General features: G+C 45.0%; 1 protein-coding gene across 2 annotated transcripts in view; it reads left to right on the plus strand.

The window, feature by feature from the left end:
• The first annotated feature begins 4824 nt into the window (after positions 1–4824).
• The window catches only part of ECPAS (Ecm29 proteasome adaptor and scaffold), an 819497-nt gene continuing 801178 nt past the window's right edge, over positions 4825–23143 (plus strand). The window contains exon 1 of one of the 2 annotated variants that reach the window (XM_085641278.1): positions 4825–4878. In XM_085641278.1, coding sequence (XP_085497404.1) covers positions 4857–4878 — 22 coding nt within the window. In that variant the 5' untranslated portion in view covers positions 4825–4856. Of the gene's footprint in view, positions 4879–5190; positions 5536–23143 lie in introns of those variants that run through there. The other variant, XM_085641277.1, reaches the window with a different exon arrangement.

The following is a 23143-nucleotide window of genomic DNA, read 5'->3' on the forward strand; positions in this document are numbered from 1 at the left end:
ACATGGCTCGGGTTTCGGGATAACTTCCCTCCTCAGTAGAGAAAATAGTTAGGGGTGGAAGAGAGGGCCGCCAAGCAACCGTCAAGGGCCTCAGTGCCCGCACAGGCACGCATGTGCGTCGTCCAGGAGCTCGTCAGCTCAAAGGAGCGATTTATATAAACATTCGCAATGGAGCGCACACCGCTAGCTCCTCCTCCGGGTTGCCCCATGGGAAGCTGGTACATGAAGTTCTTGAGTGGTTCACCCCAGTGGGTGCAAGTAAGTACTTGTTCAACAGATAATCTCTAGACCCGATACATGTCCCGGGTTTTAAAATATCGCCCGAGACATGGCTCGGGTTTCGGGATAACTTCCCTCCTCAGTAGAGAAAATAGTTAGGGGTGGAAGAGAGGGCCGCCAAGCAACCATCAAGGGCCTCAGTGCCCGCACAGGCACGCAGGTGCGTCGTCCAGGAGCTCGTCAGCTCAAAGCTCAAGGGAGCCATTTATATAAACATTCGCAATGGAGCGCACACCGCTAGCTCCTCCTCCGGGTTGCCCCATGGGAAGCTGGTACATGAAGTTCTTGAGTGGTTCACCCCAGTGGGTGCAAGTAAGTACTTGTTCAACAGATAATCTCTAGACCCGATACATGTCCCGGGTTTTAAAATATCGCCCGAGACATGGCTCGGGTTTCGGGATAACTTCTCTCCTCAGTAGAGAAAATAGTTAGGGGTGGAAGAGGGGGCCGCCAAGCAACCGTCAAGGGCCTCAGTGCCCGCACAGGCACGCAGGTGCGTCGTCCAGGAGCTCGTCAGCTCAAAGCTCAAGGGAGCCATTTATATAAACATTCACAATGGAGCGCACACCGCTAGCTCCTCCTCCGGGTTGCCCCATGGGAAGCTGGTACATGAAGTTCTTGAGTGGTTCACCCCAGTGGGTGCAAGTAAGTACTTGTTAAACAGATGATCTCTAGACCCGATACATGTCCCGGGTTTTAAAATATCGCCCGAGACATGGCTCGGGTTTCGGGATAACTTCCCTCCTCAGTAGAGAAAATAGTTAGGGGTGGAAGAGAGGGCCGCCAAGCAACCGTCAAGGGCCTCAGTGCCCGCACAGGCACGCAGGTGCGTCGTCCAGGAGCTCGTCAGCTCAAAGTTCAAGGGAGCCATTTATATAAACATCCGCAATGGAGCGCACACCGCTAGCTCCTCCTCCGGGTTGCCCCATGGGAAGCTGGTACATGAAGTTCTTGAGTGGTTCACCCCAGTGGGTGCAAGTAAGTACTTGTTCAACAGATAATCTCTAGACCCGATACATGTCCCGGGTTTTAAAATATCGCCCGAGACATGGCTCGGGTTTCGGGATAACTTCCCTCCTCAGTAGAGAAAAAAGTTAGGGGTGGAAGAGAGGGCCGCCAAGCAACCGACAAGGCCCTCAGTGCCCGCACAGGCACGCAGGTGCGTCGTCCAGGAGCTCGTCAGCTCAGAGCTCAAGGGAGCCATTTATATAAACATTCGCAATGGAGCGCACACCGCTAGCTCCTCCTCCGGGTTGCCCCATGGGAAGCTGGTACATGAAGTTCTTGAGTGGTTCACCCCAGTGGGTACAAGTAAGTACTTGTTCAACAGATAATCTCTAGACCCGATACATGTCCCGGGTTTTAAAATATCGCCCGAGACATGGCTCGGGTTTCGGGATAACTTCCCTCCTCAGTAGAGAAAATAGTTAGGGGTGGAAGAGAGGGCCGCCAAGCAACCATCAAGGGCCTCAGTGCCCGCACAGGCACGCAGACGCGTCGTCCAGGAGCTCGTCAGCTCAAAGCTCACGGGAGCCCTTTATATAAACATTCGCAATGGAGCGCACACCGCTAGCTCCTCCTCCGGGTTGCCCCATGGGAAGCTGGTACATGAAGTTCTTGAGTGGTTCACCCCAGTGAGTGCAAGTAAGTACTTGTTCAACAGATAATCTCTAGACCCGATACATGTCCCGGGTTTTAAAATATCGCCCGAGACATGGCTCGGGTTTCGGGATAACTTCCCTCCTCAGTAGAGAAAATAGTTAGGGGTGGAAGAGAGGGCCGCCAAGCAACCGTCAAGGGCCTCAGTGCCCGCACAGGCACGCAGGTGCGTCGTCTAGGAACTCGTCAGCTCAAAGCTCAAGGGAGCCATTTATATAAACATTTGCAATGGAGCGCACACTGCTAGCTCCTCCTCCGGGTTGCCCCATGGGAAGCTGGTACATGAAGTTCTTGAGTGGTTCACCCCAGTGGGTGCAAGTAAGTACTTGTTCAACAGATAATCTCTAGACCCGATACATGTCTCGGGTTTTAAAATATCGCCCAAGACATGGCTCGGGTTTCGGGATAACTTCCCTCCTCAGTAGAGAAAATAGTTAGGGGTGGAAGAGAGGGCCGCCAAGCAACCGTCAAGGGCCTCAGTGCCCGCACAGGCACGCAGGTGCGTCGTCCAGGAGCTCGTCAGCTCAAAGCTCAAGGGAGTCTAGAGATCATCTGTTTAACAAGTACTTACTTGCACCCACTGGGGTGAACCACTCAAGAACTTCATGTACCAGCTTCCCATGGGGCAACCCGGAGGAGGAGCTAGCGGTGTGCGCTCCATTGCGGATGTTTATATATTCCGATATATGTTCCCCCAGTTTTACGAGTGTTTTTCGGGCGTGCTTCAGTTGAATGTAGCAACATTTCTTGGTGCCCAGTATTTGGTACTGTACCTGCATTCTCTGGAAGTCTACCATTTCTTGACCTTTCCAAATGTCTCCCAGAAATTCAATGCCCAGGAGAGCCCATGGTCAAAATCACTTTAGCTTGCGCACCTCCCTCAGTAGGTCACTGTCCCACAAGGGAGTCTGCTCCGTTAACTTGCCTTCCCAGCCCAAAAATTAGGTCGAAAGCCCACCGATAGGTAGTGCAGCGTGACAATAAGTCAAGCTCCCACCGCAGTCCACCAGCCCCCCAGCTACAGCCAGATCCTTTCCAGGCTCTCAGGCCGTCACACAGTCAATTTTATGTTCCAGGCTGCAGGTCAGCTCTATCTGCCAGATGACACTGCACCCTCCCAGGGCCTTCTTCAAGATGCGCTGTGTGACATGCGGGTAGTGAGTGGTGTAGGAGTGATGGGCAATTAAGCACCGCTAAGCGTTAGCTATATCACAGTCTATGACATTGGCCGATGGTAGTTCGCTGTGCCCTTTCAATGTCTCACCTCTTCGCTATTGCATGCAGACACGTGCTGCGCTGGGCCTTTACGTTATGGGGATCCCATCGACATGCGAAGCAGGGCCGCGGCAAGTCAGGCTCCCTCCGCAGTCCACCAGCTGCAGCCAGGCCCTCAGGCCATCGCCTGGTCAGTTGTATCCCTCCAACCGCTGCACCCTTCCTTGGGCCTCCTTCAAGGTGCGCTGCTACACATGTAGGGACATCTGCGCTTAGGGGCAGGGAAGAGCCCCCGCCGCCCAGTCTCACCACCGTGGCTCATACAGGCGAGCCCTGTCGAGCAGAGCGTTGTTTTGGCATGCAAGTCCAGGGATCCGCAGCTTCCAACCGGCTGCACCTCCCCACTGGTCAAAGCTCGGGGAAAGGCGTCAATTTCAAAATTCATATAATCATAATGTCTTAGGCATAGATATGGTGCTCGATGAGTGCTCTGGAGCAGGATTTTAATGGATGGAAGCCCCAAACTGCAGTAGCCTCACATACATGCGGCCATCTTGCGCGCAGGCTCTCTACCGTCCCCAGACGTATGTTATCTAAACTGGAAATTTCATCTGGATGCACGGAGGGCATTTTGAAATTAGCTGATTGGTCAAGTGAGTCTACTTTTACGACTTATTAGAAAGTGGTAGAAAATGGTTTACTGCTTAGCTTTACACATCATAATTGACCATTCCTTAATAAAACAGAATGGTAAATCTTCCCCTCTAACAAGGTAGGAGGATTGGAACCAATCAAAGAGCAGAAGATTATCTCCCCATGCCTCTCCCTTAATTGTGCTTTTTTTCCAGTTCATTTTTTATCCATTTCATCTTCATAGGTGACTGTTCTGATCTGCAGGGTTTCTTATGCTCCTGGCCGTATTATTATTGTGGTTCAACAGTGAAGTCATAGCACTACTAGTGTGCAGACCTTTGAGATCTGCTAGTTTTAATTTCCCTCTATACTGGAAATGTACTGTGTACTTTTTTCTTTGGTACTAGAATTCTCAATAAAGAAGAATCAGTCATATTCGAGCCAGCAGTCTTTTTAAGAAGAAGTCCCAATCTTGGCGTCAATAGTCTTAAAAGAATCGAAATCATCTATCACTTTAGTGGGGCAGATTTTACATGACCTCGGTGCATTAAGAAGGGTTGCCAGAAGTAATGCAAAAAAGACTGTATCAATTGGGAAAGCGTCTACATGGGTTATACATAATAACACTAGTTGCATTGCCATTGGCCAAAAAGTCCCCAAATTTACTCCAAAAATCAACTTATAGGTTCTAAAAATATGCACATTTTCACCTCATATATATGCTTTTCATTTTTGGTATTCACATAATAATTCAATTAAGCAAAAGTGTATAATTCTGTACAGAGGGGAGCTTTCTACGGGTAGCTGGAGAGCCTATGGTAAACAAAGAAAAACATAAACAAAGTTTGAATTTTAATATATTTATTAAAAATCACCATTTTAATCAACTGAGCAAAACAGCTTCCAATAGTCGAACATAATATTCAAGATGCGTGTTTCTCATTAATAATAAATTTAAAAAAAGTGTGCAATACAACGATTGGCCTGGCTTATTGCGACTGCTACTACAACACATCTGAGCAGAGGGAGAAATTTACATCTGTGACATCAACGTGAGGAAGGTGAGTGCCATGGACACCAACATAGACGCAGGTAAGTGTCTTTATATTTCAGAATTAATTTCCGCATACACCATCGCTTTAAGCACCAATGACACAATTGTAAGCAGCCCCAAACCTTTACTTTTGTTAACGATTTATTTCGCATCGTCTGAACAAAAATCACAGGACAATCTGCAGTCATCAAAAGAGCGCATGTGTCAAACAAGAGAGTACTGCAATTATAAACAAGAACGGCAAATTCCGGTTTTATTTAAAAAACTAAAAGTAATATGGAAATAAAACATTTACAGCGAAGTTCACGTGAGATTTGTGTATAAAATCCGGAGTACCCCGTGCCGCTCTCGTGCGATGGCTCAGCTCTTTCTAAATATACCAGTGTAGGGGAAGGAGGGCCGGCTGGAGGCAGAGGGAGTTACAGCCAGAGTCGTGGCTGTTTCTCTTACCAGCTACAGCCGCCAGGCGGTCCGGCTGTCTCCGAGGCTAAGGGGCCGTTTTCCTCTCGTCTTTCCGCATAACGCGGACTCGCGGTGGACAAAAACCCACACTTGCTCGACCTAAGTCAGCGGAAACAACGGTCAGCCTTTCAGAGGAGAACCATCAAAATAACGCTCAGAAACCCCGCCTGCTTTTCTCCACCCGGCAAACATGGCCGCCCCTGCAGCAGCCGCCACAGCGCAGGACGAGCTGGGTGAGTACGAGCCCTTCCCGGCTTTTGTCCACGGAGCCACTGACAGCGTGCGACCTGATCTGGCTAAACTCCTTTTTTTGTAGATTGGATTTATTTTTATGAAGGTGCCCGATCCGTGTGACAATAACCCCTCCCATATCCGGCTCAGGGCTCTGTTCTGTGTTCAGCGCACTTGTTACTCTGAAGCTTTTCCAGTCGTAACGCTTGCATGTTTCCGCCGCTGTCCAGGCTGTGCTGTTGCGTGTTGGTGTTATTGGGGGCGCCCTTGGGCCTGGAGGTGTGCTGAGGCTCCAGGCCTAGGCATGGACAGCGGCTTTGCGCTGTCATGTTACGAAACTGAAACCTCGCTTCTCCTTCCGTGTCTCTCTCCGGCTGATTTTATTCTCGACAGCAAACGCACTTCTGAATCCTTGCACCGTCTCGCGCCACGGTTTTGCCTGCAGCCTCTGATTCGCAATGCCAACGTTTGAGGACATAAGTTACTTTTTTGTGTTGTATTATTGATATAGGGAGTAGGAAATAACGATATAAAGGTGTAGGATGTTGATTGGAGAACCGTTGGCCAGTGCAGTCTTAATATTGTGAGACGAATCTGTAATTTAACTAAAGTAAGTAGTCCTTGAGCTCGGAGACGCATTTTTAGGGTGCAATTTAATCTGCACTGGTTAATAAAAGGACCTCCAACAAGCTCTGTAGTTTTCAAATGTTTCGGATTAATAATTAGCATATTTGCTGACATTACATAAAAGTGAAATTACTCATTGATTGCCATAAGTCAAAACTTGGTTGGTGATCTAAGTCGGGTAACAGAATGCTTTTTTTGTTCAAATTATTTTACTGAAGTTTTTTTTTTTTTTAAAAAAAGGGGGAATACAATCAATAAATGGAATGAATGATACAGGTTAGACAAAGCGGTACATATGCAAAAAGTATAAAGTAACATACAAAAGCAGATGTAAACAAAAGTCTATGGCAACAATAAAAGGAAAAATACTACAGCATGTCCCTGTATAAAGTGTGAAAAACGGTACATAGGTAAAAGGAGTATATATAATCCGAAAATATTGTGTAGGGACTGGAATGAAACCGTCCATGTATCACAAATTTATACCATTAATAGTTAGACAAGGTTAAAAACCAAGCGAGAAAGGGATACAAGATAGGGCAGGAGGGGTAGGGGTGCGCCATGCAACAGCTGCTTCAAAGGTAAAAATAGAAAAAACATTAGCGAAAATATCTTAAAATGGTTTAGGTATTAGAGGTGTATACCTCGGAGTCCTGAGCGCAGTGTTGAACTTAATTAACCAAAGATCGCCAGGCTACGTTAGAGATAATTGGAGAGTAGTGCCTATCAGAGTGCAGTGTATGAGCTCTACGAAGATAGGATACCCAGGCACTCCAAGTGTCAAAAGAAAGTTGTTGGAAGGACTTCCACTCTGTGAGAATCAGAAACAAAAATTTCAAAGTGATTTTAACATTACGTAAAATAACGAAACGTTAGTAATATTGTCCTATGTGCACAGGAATGGAAAATGTCCAGTGCAAATGTGAAAAATTATTTCAAGCACAAGAAATGGATGCTCCGCACTTAGACTGATGTGTCTGCATAACAACGCCATTTATGATGGGCGGGTGTCCTATAGTGTCTGGTATTCAGGAACTGCTCTACCTACAGCAGATCTCAAAACTACTGTGCTCGGGCCATGTTCCATAAACACCATGACAGCAGAACTGCCAATGAAAAGCTATCTAATACAGGCACTCAAGGCAGTTGACTTATACCCAGGTTGGGCAAGCGCGATCAACAACCTTACCGCAGCCTAGATTCTGCATTCACATCACCCATGCTCGTCGAGGCAAAATTCAAGTACAGTAAGGTCTTTTACAGCATCCTCTGTCTCTCTAAGGCTCTTCTTTTCTTGCAGAATATGTTTCTTTGAAATTGAAGAGACCTTTTTCTTCAAGGGACGGTTAGCTAGTCATTTCTTGTTTCAGAAGTACTGCAGTGTTTTACAACTGCATTTCTATTCAGCCATATAATTTCAATCCCATTAACAGAGATCTCTAGTACAAGAGTAAACTATAGTTGTGGACATGTAGGGTTAGAACACCTCCTGTCTGGTACATTTAAAACTTTTTGTGAAGTTGACGGTATGATACCAATGTAAAAGTTGCAACTACTGGCTGTAATATCACTCTACACTGTAGAGACCCGCGAGTGAACAATGGCCTCTTCAAGTTTTCTCTTCATGAGTCTGACAAGGGACTATGCAACACCTGTGAAAAATATCAAACCTGAGAAGAAAAAAAAAAAGTGATCAGTAGAATATGAACGTCCGCCCCTATGGACTGGATTTGCACTGGCCACATCCCAATTCATAGTGTTTTTTGCTCTGTGTGGTAGAATGCAAAAGGACTAACCATACGCAAATCAGCTTGGTCCTGCCCTATTGAGTGCAGTCTAACCTGAAATGACAGGCCACAAACCCTCTGAAAAGGAACATATGCAACACCAGACCGGTTTTAGTCCTCTTTACTAAGGTTTTGCACTTCCTTGTTACAGCTGCCTCTCCTCAACACGATGGATTAAACCCAGATCTTTGTGACAGGGGTGAATGTTTGCATTGTTAAGCATTGCGTCCATCAATTGTTGTTTTTGATTTTTCCTCTCAAATGAGACGGGTATGCCCAGACATGGGTCCCATGCTCACTGTGCTACTGGATTCAAGCTAACTTGGCTGGCTGATGAGGGGTGATGCCCCTCAACCATTCCGAAGGTACTTGTTTCCTGTCCATGGTGGACTACCTGGCTTGCCAGTTTGGGCTGGACTGTTCTCATGAGGGACAGTCAATACTGATTTGCATATGTCTGGGTTCAAACTGGGGTGGCGTGGTGAACAAAAAAACAATGGATTAAACCCAGATCTTTGTGACTGAAGATGAATGTTGGCATTGCTAAGCATTCTGTCCATCTATTGTACTTTTTGCTCTCTTCAGCATACCAACACTGAATGTTACAATCCCTGGAATTTGGAAAGAGTTCTTACTTGTATATGGATGGCATCAACTAATCAAGATGGGGTTTCCCCACTCTCTTATGCCAGAATTGGGGTTTCCCTGCAGTTTATGCTTGTGCCAGAATCCTGTGTCCCTTTCACTTTTTTCAATGATATTCTCACAAACTCTGCTTCAAAGCCCTTTATTTTTTGTTCATGTCCCATACTTCTTCTGTTCTCCCTTTGCAGTGCCTTTAGTCATTTTAAATCCTGTTGCGCACATAGCAGTATAATATCACATTCTTTTTATTTGTTTTCCTTCTTTTCATAATACCTTTCTTCCCATTTTCTTCTTCTCCTCACATGTTCTCCAGTTCCCTATGCTCAGTGCTAATTACAGTATAAGCATGGAAGAGATTTGACCTTATTTTATTTATTTGCAAAGTTTTTTTTATAAAGCACGATCCAGACTGGTATCATGGCGCTGTACCAAATAACTAACATTGAAATGAGGAAGCATCAGGAGTACAACACAATAAGGAGACATAAGAGGTACCTGAAACATACAAAGTAAATGTGAGTGCAGGGGGAAGACGAAGTAGCAAGTGATCAACAGTTAAACAGCCCTACTAGTAGACACCTTGAAGTTTTAGCAGAGCACTATGTCAAAGGGACAAAATATATTTTGAAACGCAATGTAAAACGATTGTCAAGCAAGAGAAGGAAGTGACTAGCAAATGTCATAGAGGCTATTGCTGATGAAGTTCATTTAAGAGTAGCCATCTGATCTGTTTTTTAAATGAAGTAGTCGAGGAGTTGGCTCTGATCTCCGGCAGAAAGGCATTCCAAATTCTTGAAGCCAGCCCTGCAAAGGCATAGTTGTAAGTTCTTTTTTTGTTGAATTTAGGAGGTTTCAGTAAGTATCGGAGCTTCTTAAGTTCTGACTGGAACCGGAGAGCTCGAGTTTTTTGCAAGGTAAACGGGGGTGTTGAAGTGAATAGCATTTCTGACACATAAAGCTATCTTGATGCAGATCCTTGCTTCAATGGAAAGCCGGTTAAGTTTAATTAAGTCAGGTGTGATATGATCATGCTTTCTGGAGCCCGTGATGAGTCTGACAGAGGTGTTCAGAGTAGCTCTTAGCGGAGCTAACCTAGTCTTGGAAGCCCAGCTAGGGTCACCAACCCATATTCCAGTCGTGAGATAACTAGGGATTGGACTGGTGACTGGATGTCCTCAGGAGGTAGGAAAGGCTTGATTTTCCTAAGAGTGTTGGAGTGATGATTGGCACCCCTAATGATGGCACTGATGTGCCCTTGCATGCTTAGGAATTTGTCCAGGGTGACGCCTAAAGAACAAGTGGAGTCCACCATATGAGGGGTGCAGTTGAGTGCTGAGAGGTGTTTGATCCAGTTTTGCGTTTGGGCTGAGTGGTTACGGGGGTAATCAGGAGAAATTCTGTTTTGAGGGTATTTAGTAACAGAGTATTATGTGTTAGCCATTGTTGAGTTTTTTTTTTTCATTTAAGCACCCCATTAAGAGTTTTAATGTCATCTGGAGAGGAGAGCTTCAAATACAGTTGTCATCCGTGTACCACATATGGTGCTGAATGCTAGCGCAGTTCAGAATGGCAGTTAGAGGTTCCATGAAGAGATTGAAGAGCGTGGGCGAGAGTGCAGATCCGTGAGGTATCCCAATAGAGACCGAGGTACTGGCAGTCAGAGATTGGTTGACTTTAATTCTTTGGGTTTGGTTATGTAGGAAAGAGGCAAACCAATTTAAGACCGGGCCAGATAACCTCATTCTATGTTTAAGAAGAGTAATCAAGTTATGTTTGATAGTGTCAAAAGCAGAGGACAAGTCAAGAACGATCAGAAGACCAGGAACATCTTGGTCAAGAACCCTCAAGGCGTCATCAACGATGTGAGTTACAGCTGTTTCTGTACTGTGCCTCGTTCTAAAGCCTGACTGGTGTTGGTCCAGGAGTTGAAATTTCTCAATGTGGTCGCAAAGCTGTGTGTGAACGCATTTCTTGAGCAATTTTGCTACAGACATGTTGCTGGTGATCGGACGGAAATTATTGGGATCCGTTAAGTCTGCATTAGGCTTCTCGGAGATGGGCGTGACTTGCCCCATCTTAAGGCAGTCGGGAATCCTCCCCTCTATGAGCGAATGTTGCATGATCTGGGTACAGAGAGGGAGAGTGGCTGAGTTGAGATCTCTGAGAAACTTAGCGGGAAGTGGATCTCTGAAATGGTTTGATCGTTTAAAAGATGATAAAGAATGTGACAGCTCCTCCCCATCCGAGAGCAGGAAGGAATTCCAAGAGCCATTGTTTTTGGGATTGTACTCTGTGGGGTAGAGAGGAGCACACATTCAGGGCGCTCATAAACAGCAAGTTAGTAGCAGAACGTTGTAGCTCCAGATCAATAATCTTAGACTTTTCTGAAAATTGCGCTGAGAAGTCCTCCTCACTGGGGCAGTAGTCTTGATTGCCAGGATAGGATTAGTAGATTGGTTAGCCTGTTTGATGATTCTTTGAACAGTTTCTTGGATTGGTTCTTAGCACTGTCTAGCTGAGCCCTGAAATGATCTGTTTTAGCAATGCGAATGTGTTTGTTGTAAGAGTTTCTTATTCTCCTTAACTGATTGGGACTAGAAGTGGAGGGAGCATTTTTCCAACGTCTCTCTGAGATCCTCAGTTTGCGTTGTTAATCATTAAGGGAGCCATTGAACCAGGGTTTGGATTGTTTGAACGGAATCCTTTTGAGTTGCTTCGGAGCAGCAGAGTCGAGAATACTTGACATAGAGTTGATGTAATGATCCGTCAACTCGTCCAAATTGTTCAGGTTAGGGGGAGGTTCCAGCAGATTCTTGCTCAAGTTAGATAGATTAGAGATGTTGATGTCTCTCAGATTACGAGCCAGCTGTTTGTTTTTAAGCGGTTGACCTTGTCTGAGCAATACCTTTTCCAGAATGTGAAAGGAGATTTGGTGGTGATCCGACCAATCACAGGGTACAATGTCATCAAGTTGAATGACATGGTCTCCAGCTATGATAAGGTCAAGGGTAGCGCCCTTGTTGTGGGTGGGTCTATTGCAGGACTGAATGAAGTTGAGGTCGGAGAGGAAAGCCTTAATGGAGCAAACTAATGGATCATTTGTGTCATTCCAGTGAAGGTTGAAGTCACAGAGGAAGATATGGTTAGGGTGGAGGATCGAGCAAGCAGAGATGGACTCCATCAATTGCTTTATGAAACAGAAGTTCTCCCCAGGAGGATGATAGATCGTGTGTAGTACACAAACCATCTTGCCCTTGCTCCAAATCTCAGTGACTAGGTGCTCACAGGCAGGCAGCCGATCATTATGCGTCTGCTTCAATACGAGCCTAGAACAATGGATGCAGGCAATACCCCCCCCCAGATTTGATAGATCTATCGCATCTGATTATGTAATAGTCGTGAGGAATTAAGTTGTTGAGTTTTGGGGAGGAGGAGTCATTGAGCTACGTTTCAGTAAGGATCGATCGGGAGGTCCAATTCTTGTGAGATGGTGAGTTCGGAGATATCCGCTGCGTGTTTCACTGCTGTTCTGCATTTGAGCAGCATCAATTTGATATGAGAGTTGGTAGTTGCTTCCACTAGGTGAGACGTGTTGACCTGAAGTAAGTTATCCTTATTCATGGATCTAAAGTTAACACTAGGTTCTCTATCCGAGTCAGATGAAATAGTAGGTATGATGCTTGGGGAGACTACATAAGCCTTAAAGGTAGAGGTGCTGATCTTGAAATGGAGTAACCAGGCTTGATCACTTACATTGACTCAATGTCCTGTGATTCCGGGCAAATAAATCCTCCCCCCCCCCCCCCCCCCCATGCATTAAGAAAAGAAATTTGTAACCCGTTTTGGCGCTCTTGTAAGGCGCTCTAATGCCCCTGGTCAAGGATCGTGCTCTATAAAATTGCAAATAAAATATTCAGGCAAATGCCATTCCATAATATCACTGCCCTTTTGTACACACATAGGATGCTGGGTTGCGGGAGGCCCAACGCGTTAAAGAAGCCTTAAACCTGCAGTCCTTGTGTGCATGCTCTTTTTCCTTCGGGAGCAGGAGTTGTATGTGTGTGTGTGTGTATATATATATATATATATATATATATATATATATATATAATGTTTTAGCAGCGCATAGTTATATTTACACTGGGTTACATGGGGAGTAAGTGAACGTACCATAGAGCCAAATAATAATTGTGGACTGTGGCGTGCAGTCGAGTGGATGGGCAAGATAGCTCGGGGGAAGCTAGGGGTGGGCCACTTGGCGACAGGGGTAGAGTGGAGCATAAGAGTTTTCCTGGGATAATGGTGGGGCTTAGTTGTGAATTTGTGGGTGGCAGCGCGGCCAGCTTTCGGAGGGTGGGTTTAGATGTTTGTGGAGGAGAAGGAGTTTCAATTTCGCCTTGAAGTGGTGGAAGGATTGATTGTCATGTAAATCTTGAGGCAGTGCGTTCCAGATTCCGGGGGCATTTCCAGAGAAAGAGCAGGCTCAGGATTTTTCTTTCTTGAATTTTGGCGGGATCAGGAGAAGGGTGTTTAAAATAGTTTATTTGAGAGGTAGATAGGTTTATCCGTGTGTAGAGCCTTGCGAGTTATGCAAATAGTTTTGAATATAGCTCTTGCCTTTATTGGAGGCCAGTAGAACTGTTTGAGAGTGGGAGTGATGTGGTCATGACACCTTTCTCCCGATAGTAGCCTGGCTGCCGCGTGGGGTGTTGCTTTCAGAGGGGCTAAGAATGCTTTTGGGGTGCCTGTAAACCTAGCGTTGCCATAGTCCAGCTTGCAGAGGACGAAGGCTTGCACCACCGTCCTAAGGTCATCACTGGGTATGGGGGTTTCCTTTTTTATTTATTTTATTATTATTATTATTTGGTTTTTTTTGTGTTTCAGGTGAGTAGTGGGCACTTTTTGCAGAGGCAATAATATGTTCCTTCTTGCTTAGGCGACTGTCCAGTGTGATTCCCAATGATTTCACAGAGTCAGAGATGGGCAGTTTAGTGCAGTGAAGTTGTTGAGCTAGCTATGTATGGGAAATAATTTTTCTTTGGGTTGATGAGGAGGAGTTTTGTTTTGTTGGGGTTGAGTTTGAGGTGGTTTCTGGCTAGCCAAGATTGAACTGTGCGTTGAGTGCTGTTAAGGTTCTGGATGTCATTGACTGAGATTTTCATGTAGAGTTGGTTGTCATCCATTTAGAGGTGATAGGCAATCCTAGCTTGCTTAAGGATCACTGTGAGAGGTTCCATATAGAGGGTAAATAGTGCAGAAGACCGGGTTGATCGTTTGGACACCGAGTTAGACTGGCGATGTCTCAGAGGTTTCATTGTTGAATTTGATTAGCTGCTTGTGCTTTCTTAGGAAAGAGGCAAACCATTGAAGGAGAGTTCCTTTAATGCCTACCCTCTTCGAGAGGATGTCATGGTTGGCAGTGTTGAAAGCGGCTGATAGGCCCAGGAGGACTAGGAGGCATGCCTGTCCTTCATCCAGAGCTTTGTGGAGATCATTTACAATGTTAAGTGTGGCAGTTTCTGTACTGCAGCCTTTCTTGAAACATGACTGGAAGGTGTCATGTAAGTTGTATTTTTCAATGTGGGTGTTGAGTTAAGTACGCATTTCTCAATGGCTTTGTCAAGGAGAGGACGGTTAGTTATGGGTCTGTAGTTATTATAGTCATTCAGGTTGGCGTCTGTGTTTTTTTTTTTTTTATGAGGGGGCCGAGTTTGAGGGTAGCCGGCATGGAGCCGCTTGTTAGGGATGAATTGATGATTTTGGTCCATACAGGAGAGATGATGTGACTGAACATTTTTTACAAGAGCTGCCGGGAGAGGGACTGAGAAGTGCAATGTCGATTTCATGTTCTTAACAATGTAGCAGGCGGCTTCTTCACGGACAGGGTTGAATTCAGACCAGGTTGCAGTGTTTTTCAGTTGCAGGGAGTTGAGATTGGAGAGTGGGGTGTTGAAGGGGTGGGGGGGCTGTGTTATGCGAGGGAAGGGGAGACAGGCAGCCTTGGGAGGAGAGTCTTTTTTGAAGGGTGCATCCTTGATGCAAGGTAGAGGGGTAAGATGGTAAAGAGATTCTTTTTCAGAGAACAATTATGCAAATTCTTCACAGCGTTTGATTGAGCTGTTATTTTTTTGTTGATCGATAGATGATGTTTGTTGATCGATAGATGAAGTTTGCTGCTTGATAATGTTAAATAATTCTTTGGGCCTGTTCTTGGACCGGTCCAGTTATTGTCATAAAAAGGAGAATTTTTCTTTGAGGATAAATGTTTTATATTGAAGGTGTTTGGCTCGGAGGATCGAGTGATTAGATTCAGATGGTTGCTCTCCAGGTTCTTTCCGCTAAACGTAGTTAACGCCTTTCATTGTTAAGGTTCTGGTTAAACCAGGATCTGGAGGGGATACTGATTGACTTCTTAAGTTTCAATGGTACGACTGCTTCAATGAGTTATGTCATTCTTAGGTCTCACCTGACCCAGCGCTTGCGCTGGTCTGGCAAGACTTTAAGTAATGGCTTTAAAAAATGTTACCGCCTGCCACAGCTTGCAGTGCATGTGCACGGGCTTGAGCAGATGCGCCATATGGCGTCATTACTGCTGCACGCGCACCACCCGCGCACTGCAAGCTGTGGCCGGCGGTAGCATTTTTCCCCCGCGATCATTTTCACTTTGGCCCCGCGGTTAACTTCCTTGTTGTACACACATTTAGTTGTTCATTTTCCTATTCGTCATTACGGGGCCGCGCCACCTGGGGACCTGCTTATTTACAAAGACAGGCTCTGACACGGCCGCAGGGAGCAGCGCAGGTCCTGCTTTGGAATGCGGGTTTCGCACGCACTCCACCTGCCTTCCTGCGCTGCATGCTGTCTTTCCTGTTACCTCGACCGTCACTTTAAAAAGGACGTGCACGAGGCCAACCATTTTAATTCTGGAAGCGGAGCGAGGACGCCTTAATCACGCGTCCCAGGTAACTGACTCTGCTTGAAACCAGCTGCTTTTTTGTATCACTTGCATTTTGTGTTCTGCTAAGGGTTTCCATTTTCTGTGCGTTTCATATTTTATTGTTTTATATTTTGGGCATTCCATGTAGATTGAGGCATTTTTTTGGCTTGCAGTGCCTCATTTATTTCAACATTTTGTGTGTTCCCCACTCATTTACGTTTTCGAGTAACATGGAGGTGCGACGAATATGGTTTTTATCATTTGTGGGCATGGAGGCACATGGTAGTCCTTGTGCATCTCCCATCTCTCCATACACGCTCATTATAGCTCCCACAAATATACTGTCAGGCCGCATTGTACTTGTTTAGTATGAAGAGCATAATAGGTGCCATGAGCCCACAGACACACAGCCGACGTTGAGCAACCTTTGAACAGCACTTTTCGCCATTGGAGGATAAAGTCCATATACTCAGCTGCATCTTTCGCCATAAACGGCACAACACGCACTTCCATCCGGCAGGAAAGTGCGCGCGGACACACACACACACAAGTGCGCGCACATACACCTCAACACTCCGTCATACCTCACAGTGACGCGCATCTAGACACCTACAACTCGCATTTCCCTACATTCATAAAAATTCAAAAGCACACAGCTCTTCTCTTCTCCGGTTTACGGGTATACCAGAGGAAGAAAAATGCCTAGCTAATGGACTGCTTACTCCAAAGCAATGCGTCATTCCAATCTAGTTCTTTGGAAAATAGATTTTCATTCTAGTCCATGCTAAGGGAACTGTCAGCTGCTATCTCCTACCGCCTCTCCTTGTCCTCTTTCTGCTTCCAGTTCCGGGTCACGAGGGGGAGGTGAGAGCAAGGAGGACTGGAAAATTGCACTTCCGACACTGGTCGAAACAAAAGACTGAAAGAATTATGAAGTAGGAAAACACAAGACGCCGGCTGCAGAGATCACCACTAGCAGCGCTTTGTTATGTTTGCATAATGAAAACACCAGTGCATGTTTGGCAGTTGGAAGAGGGCTGTATTTTTTTGTGATGGTTCATTTTAGGCGTGCAATTACAGTTTTAAATTAGACATTCTAGTTCCCTTCAGTTTCTGGTATCAAATAACGAAGATTTGAGAACAGCGGAGCTCGGCTACTTTAATACGGTGTTGTTATTTTTTCATATTTGGTTTTTTTATTTTAGAGGTGTCTATACTTCCGCCCATGTCACTTTGTATGACAATGATGCAAACGGTTCTATGACATCAGTTACTGTGTTGTCTTTATTTATTTATGCGTTTTTATATGGGTATCAGAACGCTTTACAGTAGAGCCAGTTACATTACATAAGGATTTAAGAGTACATGGATTACGTATAAGATATGAAACAGATACTTAAGTCTAAACACTGAAAGAAAACTTTACTATGGTGTTTACGAACAATGTTCAATTATAACCAGAGGCTGAAATTAGCTTCTTATTCAACCAGCATCTTATTCTCAGGCTGAAGTTGGCTTCTAATTCAGCCAGCATCTTATTGGACGTTGAAGTTGGCACCTTTTTTGGGCAGCATCTTATCCGCACAGCATTTTATTTTCAGGCAACATTTTATATAGAATACAACCTTAAATAGGGAAACTCAATTTTATCTGACTTTTCATTGCCATACTATAAATATTTTGTTTTTCAATCACAACACATACCACTAATAGTGCCTATCAGGATTTAGTCTGACACAATCCAGCTTTTCACCAAATCCGGGGACAGCTTTGCTACACACAATTCATAATCCTCTTTAAGCAAGCATTGGAATAGCCAATAGGTCTCGCCTTTGGGACCTTATAAGTGTTTAGCCATGCAACAGTTTATGTTGTTGCATTGTGCTGCATTACTAAATACTTATAAGGTCCCAAAAGCGAGACCTATTGGCTATGCTAATGCTTGTTATGTTGTAGTGGTTGGTGAGGTTGTTGGCGGACGAGAGGCTGGGGGGATAGGATTTGGGAGTTGACTAGTATTTTTCTTATTGGGGGCTTTGGTGGATGTTCCTCTCCCAGCCCTTGGGACGGCTGGGTTTAGGCAGACCTCTGGATGGAAGGTATTGAGTTGAAAAGGTATTAGTCGATGATCGTTCGAGTTGCATTGGAGGATGGAGTGCAGAGATGGTGTATTGGGCTTGGAGATGATTTAGTAGAGCCCATGTTGTGGGGTTTGATCCTTGCAGTGCTGTGTAAGATAGTTTGCTTTCAAGAGAGGTAAGGGTTTGTACTGGGGGATCCTTCGCAATGTTAATGTGTAGGTTAAGATCTCCTAATATAATGTCAGTAATGTCCTTTAGGGAGGTTAGCGAGATTAGGTTAGCTAAGTCTTAGAGGAATCCTGGGTTATCGCCTGGAGGATGATAGATGAGATGATATTTAATGGCGGTGGGGCCTTTGCGAAAAGCTGAACTCCTAAGTATTCAAAAGAGAGGTAGTTGGTAGTGTGGAAGAATGTCAGGCAAAGATAATTTTTGTGTATAACAACAACTCTGCCCCCCTCCCCCTGTGACCCTGGCGATCACTGCAGATGATTAAGAAGCCCTGAGGGATCAGGAGGTCCATGTAAGGGGATGAGTGATCTTATAACCATGTTTCAGTGAGAAATCGTATGTCGATTTTGTGTTGAAGGATAGTATCCGATATCTCCGTTTCATGTATGACTGCTAAACGACAGTTCAGGAGCAGGCATTGGGGCGAAGGTGGCGAATTTGACATGGGTTGACTAGATTAGATGGCGGTTAGATGCGCGGCTGGCCTAGGCGGGCGAACGGCATTCAGGGTCCTGTTTGAGTTGAGGACGACTGGAATCTTACGATGGCCTGGCTGGTTGGCGGCACTGTCTGAGATATTGCTCAACAGATCCGCAACCTGCTTTTGCAAATACGTGGGGTTGTTTCTTATATTGGGGTGCCTGTGCGTGTGGGGGCTGGGTTCATTGGTGTGTGTGGTCTGTGGGGTTAGGACGAGTGTGATATGCAGGGTCAGAATTCGGCATAGATGCAAGGGGTAGGGGGATGGAGTGCTTAGTCCTAGCCTCTGTGCAAAGCGATGACCTTTCTTCTAGGATAGTGTTGACTTTTAGTTCTAGACAGGTTATTGTAGGGAGCAGTTGAGAGGTGGCTAGAGTTTCTAAGTAGAGGGGGGGGTGTGGTGGCACTTATCGAAGGCTGGGGTAGGGGCTGGGGAAAAAGCCAGCCTGTTGGGATTGGTGGGTTGTGCGAGGGAGGGTGCGGGAGATAGTTCTGGATGGGCAGTAGATGTGCGCCATGAGAAAGGGTGGGGGGGGGGGAAGTAATTCCGTCATTGAAGTTGTAGAGTCAGGACGTCTGACGTGGGATGCTGAATGGGGCAAGTTAGGGGGCTCAGTGTGATGGTAGAGGGTTGTGCAGGGGACGTTACGGGTGCGTGGGTCTGTCCTCTGACTGAGGGGGGGTGTTGGTTCTCTAGAAAAGGGGAGCGGGGTGAGTGTACAAAGGCGGCAATGTGGGAGTTGGCTCACTGGGGAGGGGACGCAGATTAGGGGTTGGGCCATATGGCAGTGGAGAAGTTGGTTCTCTGTGGGCTGGGGGGCGTAGCTAGGATTTGATGTCCGTGGAGGGGTTGGTTCTCTGGGAGAGGGGATTGGGGTGGTAGTGGGGACCAACAGCAAGGGGTGGCAGAGGGTGGTGAAGTGACAGTGAAAGATGGCTAGATTTTGCTCAGAGGACTGCGATGAGGATATTTCAAACTTCACTCCAAATCACCGGACGGGGATCACTGCCACCAGCTTAGCTGTTCACTCTTACTACTGAACTACAACCGCACTAGTACTCCTGCCACTGCACTGCCATGTCATTTCCCACTACCACAATACCACCCACCTCCACCCTTAGCACAGCTTTGCAGCACTGTATTGTAATTGCATAGTAACCCATTTCACCCACACAGGACCAACCGTACCGTTATACCACCCCTAGAACCATGCTATCCACAGCACTGTAGTGCAACCACCATCACTGTGTAGCATTTAACCACCTCATTTGCAACCCACACCAGGATGCCATCCCCTCCAGCCATCCTGTTACTGTGCACCAGCATTAACTCCCCAGGTTAGTGCAGTGCGTTCCCTGCTTTCCTCAGTACACAGCATGAAACCTACAACTCTGCTTACTGTACCTCCCAAGCAAGGGTGTGGAATTTAATAAAATATCTACTTGTCCATGGGCAGGTTGCTTCATAAATCTACTTGTCCTGTAACAAAATCCACTTGTCCCTTTTGTGCCATGTAATGTGGCGACACATTACGGCAGCAATCTCATTAAGCAAGAGTTCTGATAAAGCCTCTCTAATTATGCCAGGGCTTGTACCATAGTAGGGTTTGAATACTAGCAATTCCCTTATGTTGCTACGTTTCTACAGGTCTACATACTGGGGCTGAAAGTAGTGGTTAGCAATAGTTCAAGGGTTGGAATGCCCTTTAGAGTCTGTGCAAACCTACTAACTTGCATGTTTTAAGGGTTTTCACCAACTCTTTTCTAATCTTTTCCCATACTGAAAAAGGTGGTAAATTTACTCCTGGCAGTGGCAGACGTAAAACTTCTTCAGGGTTGGTAAAAAAGTGGTTGGAGGAAAAGGGAACTTGAAACATTCAGATTTTCACATGAGCAAATCTACACAAGCACATTTGCTCATGCTAAAATGCAGTTCACAAATCTTTTCTAGGAGTACTATTTCTTGGCCTACTTCTGTAAGTTCTTGTGAATTCACGAAGACTGTATATATGCACATAACGCATGGATATGTACCATGGATGCACTTTTGAGACTTTCTTTAATAATTGGGCCTCTAATTAGGCCTGGGGTTAACCATGACCTTTTGTGTTTAGTAAAATGATGTCTTTCTCTCTCTCTCTTTCTCTCGGTCTATCAGCTGGCTTCACTGTGAGTGACAGTATTCTGTTCTATTAAAAGGAGCATATTGGCACACAAAGTAGTTTTGTTCAGTGCCTGGAACTGCTGTGGCAATGTGTCCTTTTTGAGACCAAAAACAGTTTTTTTTTGCTTATTAGAATGGCGAGGGCCCTGCAGCTCCCACACAGATAAGGTTTTACAAAAACCATGCCTAAACAAGTCACGCACTGACAAAACCCCAAAAGCCTGACCACCAATTTCAGACCTACTGGCTTTGCCAATGCTTGTTTATTTTGTTTCCCATAATCGTATTTTAACTGGCTACACTGATTTTCCATTATGAATATTTTTGGGAAATACAAGCATATATCAACATGTTACTAAATGATGCTGCAAAGATATGGTACCTAAAATCTTACAGTAGTTAAGCAAAATATTTTTTTCCTACTTGCATTTTTTTGTGAACATTGTATTTTGAAAGCAAAGAATCATCACTGTTGCTTTCAAGCTTCTGCAAATATTTGCATATAATCAGACAGCATTCTGGGAGCATTATACATAGCCTCATATTACAAAACTTTGAAAACGGGATACTGGAACCACCGTCAGTAGTGCAGGCATAGCTGACAACATTTACTTTTAGTGCTCACCCTAATAATAAAGGCTTAGCATTAATGAACCATAAATACAGGTTTGAACAGTGTTAACACTCGGAAACACATATTACCTTAACTGTAGACACTGCCCTTCCTTGATACATAATGTGGTATTGTAAACTGCCACCTACAGTGTTTGTGCTGTAGGGGGTTGGGCCTACTTGTCCCAAGGACAAAATAGACATTAAAACTTGTTGCCCTTGACCCCAAACAATATGTCCCGGGCGTCGGGCTATAGGAATTCCACATCCCTGCTCCCAAGTATATAAGCCTATCTTCAAGTGCAGTCTGAAATACCTCCACAGTAAAAATGCAAATGTATTATCTTTGTCAATGCTTTGTATGAGATGTGTTCACGGCAATATTCCAAATCAATCATAGTGCATCTGCTTAATTTGAGTGAAGCATTCCCTTTAAATGCTTTACTAGATATTTTCTTTTAATATATGTGATGAAAGTTTTGCTTAACCTCATAGTTTCTGTTGATCCGTTTTCCCTGTACCTGACCAGGCATGATGAAACGTTTGCTTCAGTAATCCAAGTTACAAAAATTACTTCCTGTGGAGTAATTTGGCTTGTTTGTTAGCACAGCATAACAGATTGTCATAAAAAACTGGTGTGGGTCCGGGCAGCGATTATACTAGTTTATTGTAAGAGCTTGGTTAAATAAAGTGTAGTATCTTGGTGTGACGGTATTTCCACTTGTAAGGAAAGGGGATTGTGTTGTGACTTATCTCCTACTTAACTTGCTTCATACTACTTGTGATAATCCTACTCTCCAACTACAGCATTTTGGTGAAGAGGTTATAAAGAACCTCAAATTCATGAGGGCTGTTTCAGAGAGTGAAGATGGCATGTCTGTGGTTTGAGAAAGATCTGATACATGGAAGAGGTAGACTGGGAATGCCCACTCAAGTCTGCCGGCAAGTGGTGTCCACAATCCATGCCGGGCAGGAAGAAACCAGTGAAGAGAGCGAGCAGTGGGCAGCATCTGCTGTACATTTTATCAAATGAAGATGTCTGTGGAGCAATAGTTGCTTTGACTAGACCGTTCTAGTGACCTAGACCTGTCTTGGCATTACTTGGCCCGAGAAGCTCTTGAAGTAGAAGAGTAACTGGCTTTAGGCCTGTGCGATATTTGAACAATGCTGAAGATGCATGAAGCAATCTCATCAGCTCTATGCACCTGTCAGATTGTCATCAATGGTTCTGGATCCTTGCATTGTGAGCATTTTGAGTCCCTTTGATAGGCTCGAGATGTCACCAGCGTGCACATTATGCACATGTACTGGAGAAGATCTAACCGTTCTGTTGTCTTTAAAGCCGTGTATTGCTGGCTTTGAGGGACATAGTGAAAAAGTGCAGTTAGCACAAATCTTTTGTTGTAACTCTTCTCTTTATTAGTGGTAAATATGCAAGGTTGAATTTTCCTGTTCATGTTAGTTCTGGTTGTGTCTCCAAAGTTCTACAAGCAAAAGGCCACATACAAAATCAAGGGACTGCAGAACAAAAGAGAAGGACTTCGAGTTTACCCTTATGCCTGTGCTTTGATAAAAAGTAAGAGTTACTGACAGTAGTTGTTTTAATAGTGCTTTGTATTGGAGGCAGATTACATTAGTGGGGGTATTTGGATGGTGTTTTCACATATAAGTGCTTTGGAACTAATCATTATAGAGTACGAATGGGAGGATCCGACAGATGTGTGGTTCTGGGGGCAGCTTACGTTGGTGTTTGTTTTTGTGTGTGTATCAGCTTGCTCATACTATGGTTAGTCAACATTGTGTGTACAGGTGGAAGCATGTGATTTGCCTTCAGATGGTGCAAGTATAGTAGGTAGTTGCTTTCTCATTTCGGTACCTTATGATGTTAGCTGTGAGTAACAACGTGGACTGGTATTGGGAGTGGGTGGGATGTACAATACTTGTTTAGATTATCATTTTTTTAAAATATTTTTCCTTTGTGTGCACTGAGAGCTGTTGTTGTGTTCCTTCTGGTGTATATGCAGTATCCAAAAGGCGAGGTGCTGT

The sequence above is a fragment of the Triturus cristatus genome, chromosome 2_2 (assembly GCF_964204655.1).
Source record: "Triturus cristatus chromosome 2_2, aTriCri1.1, whole genome shotgun sequence".
Lineage (NCBI taxonomy): Eukaryota > Metazoa > Chordata > Amphibia > Caudata > Salamandridae > Triturus > Triturus cristatus.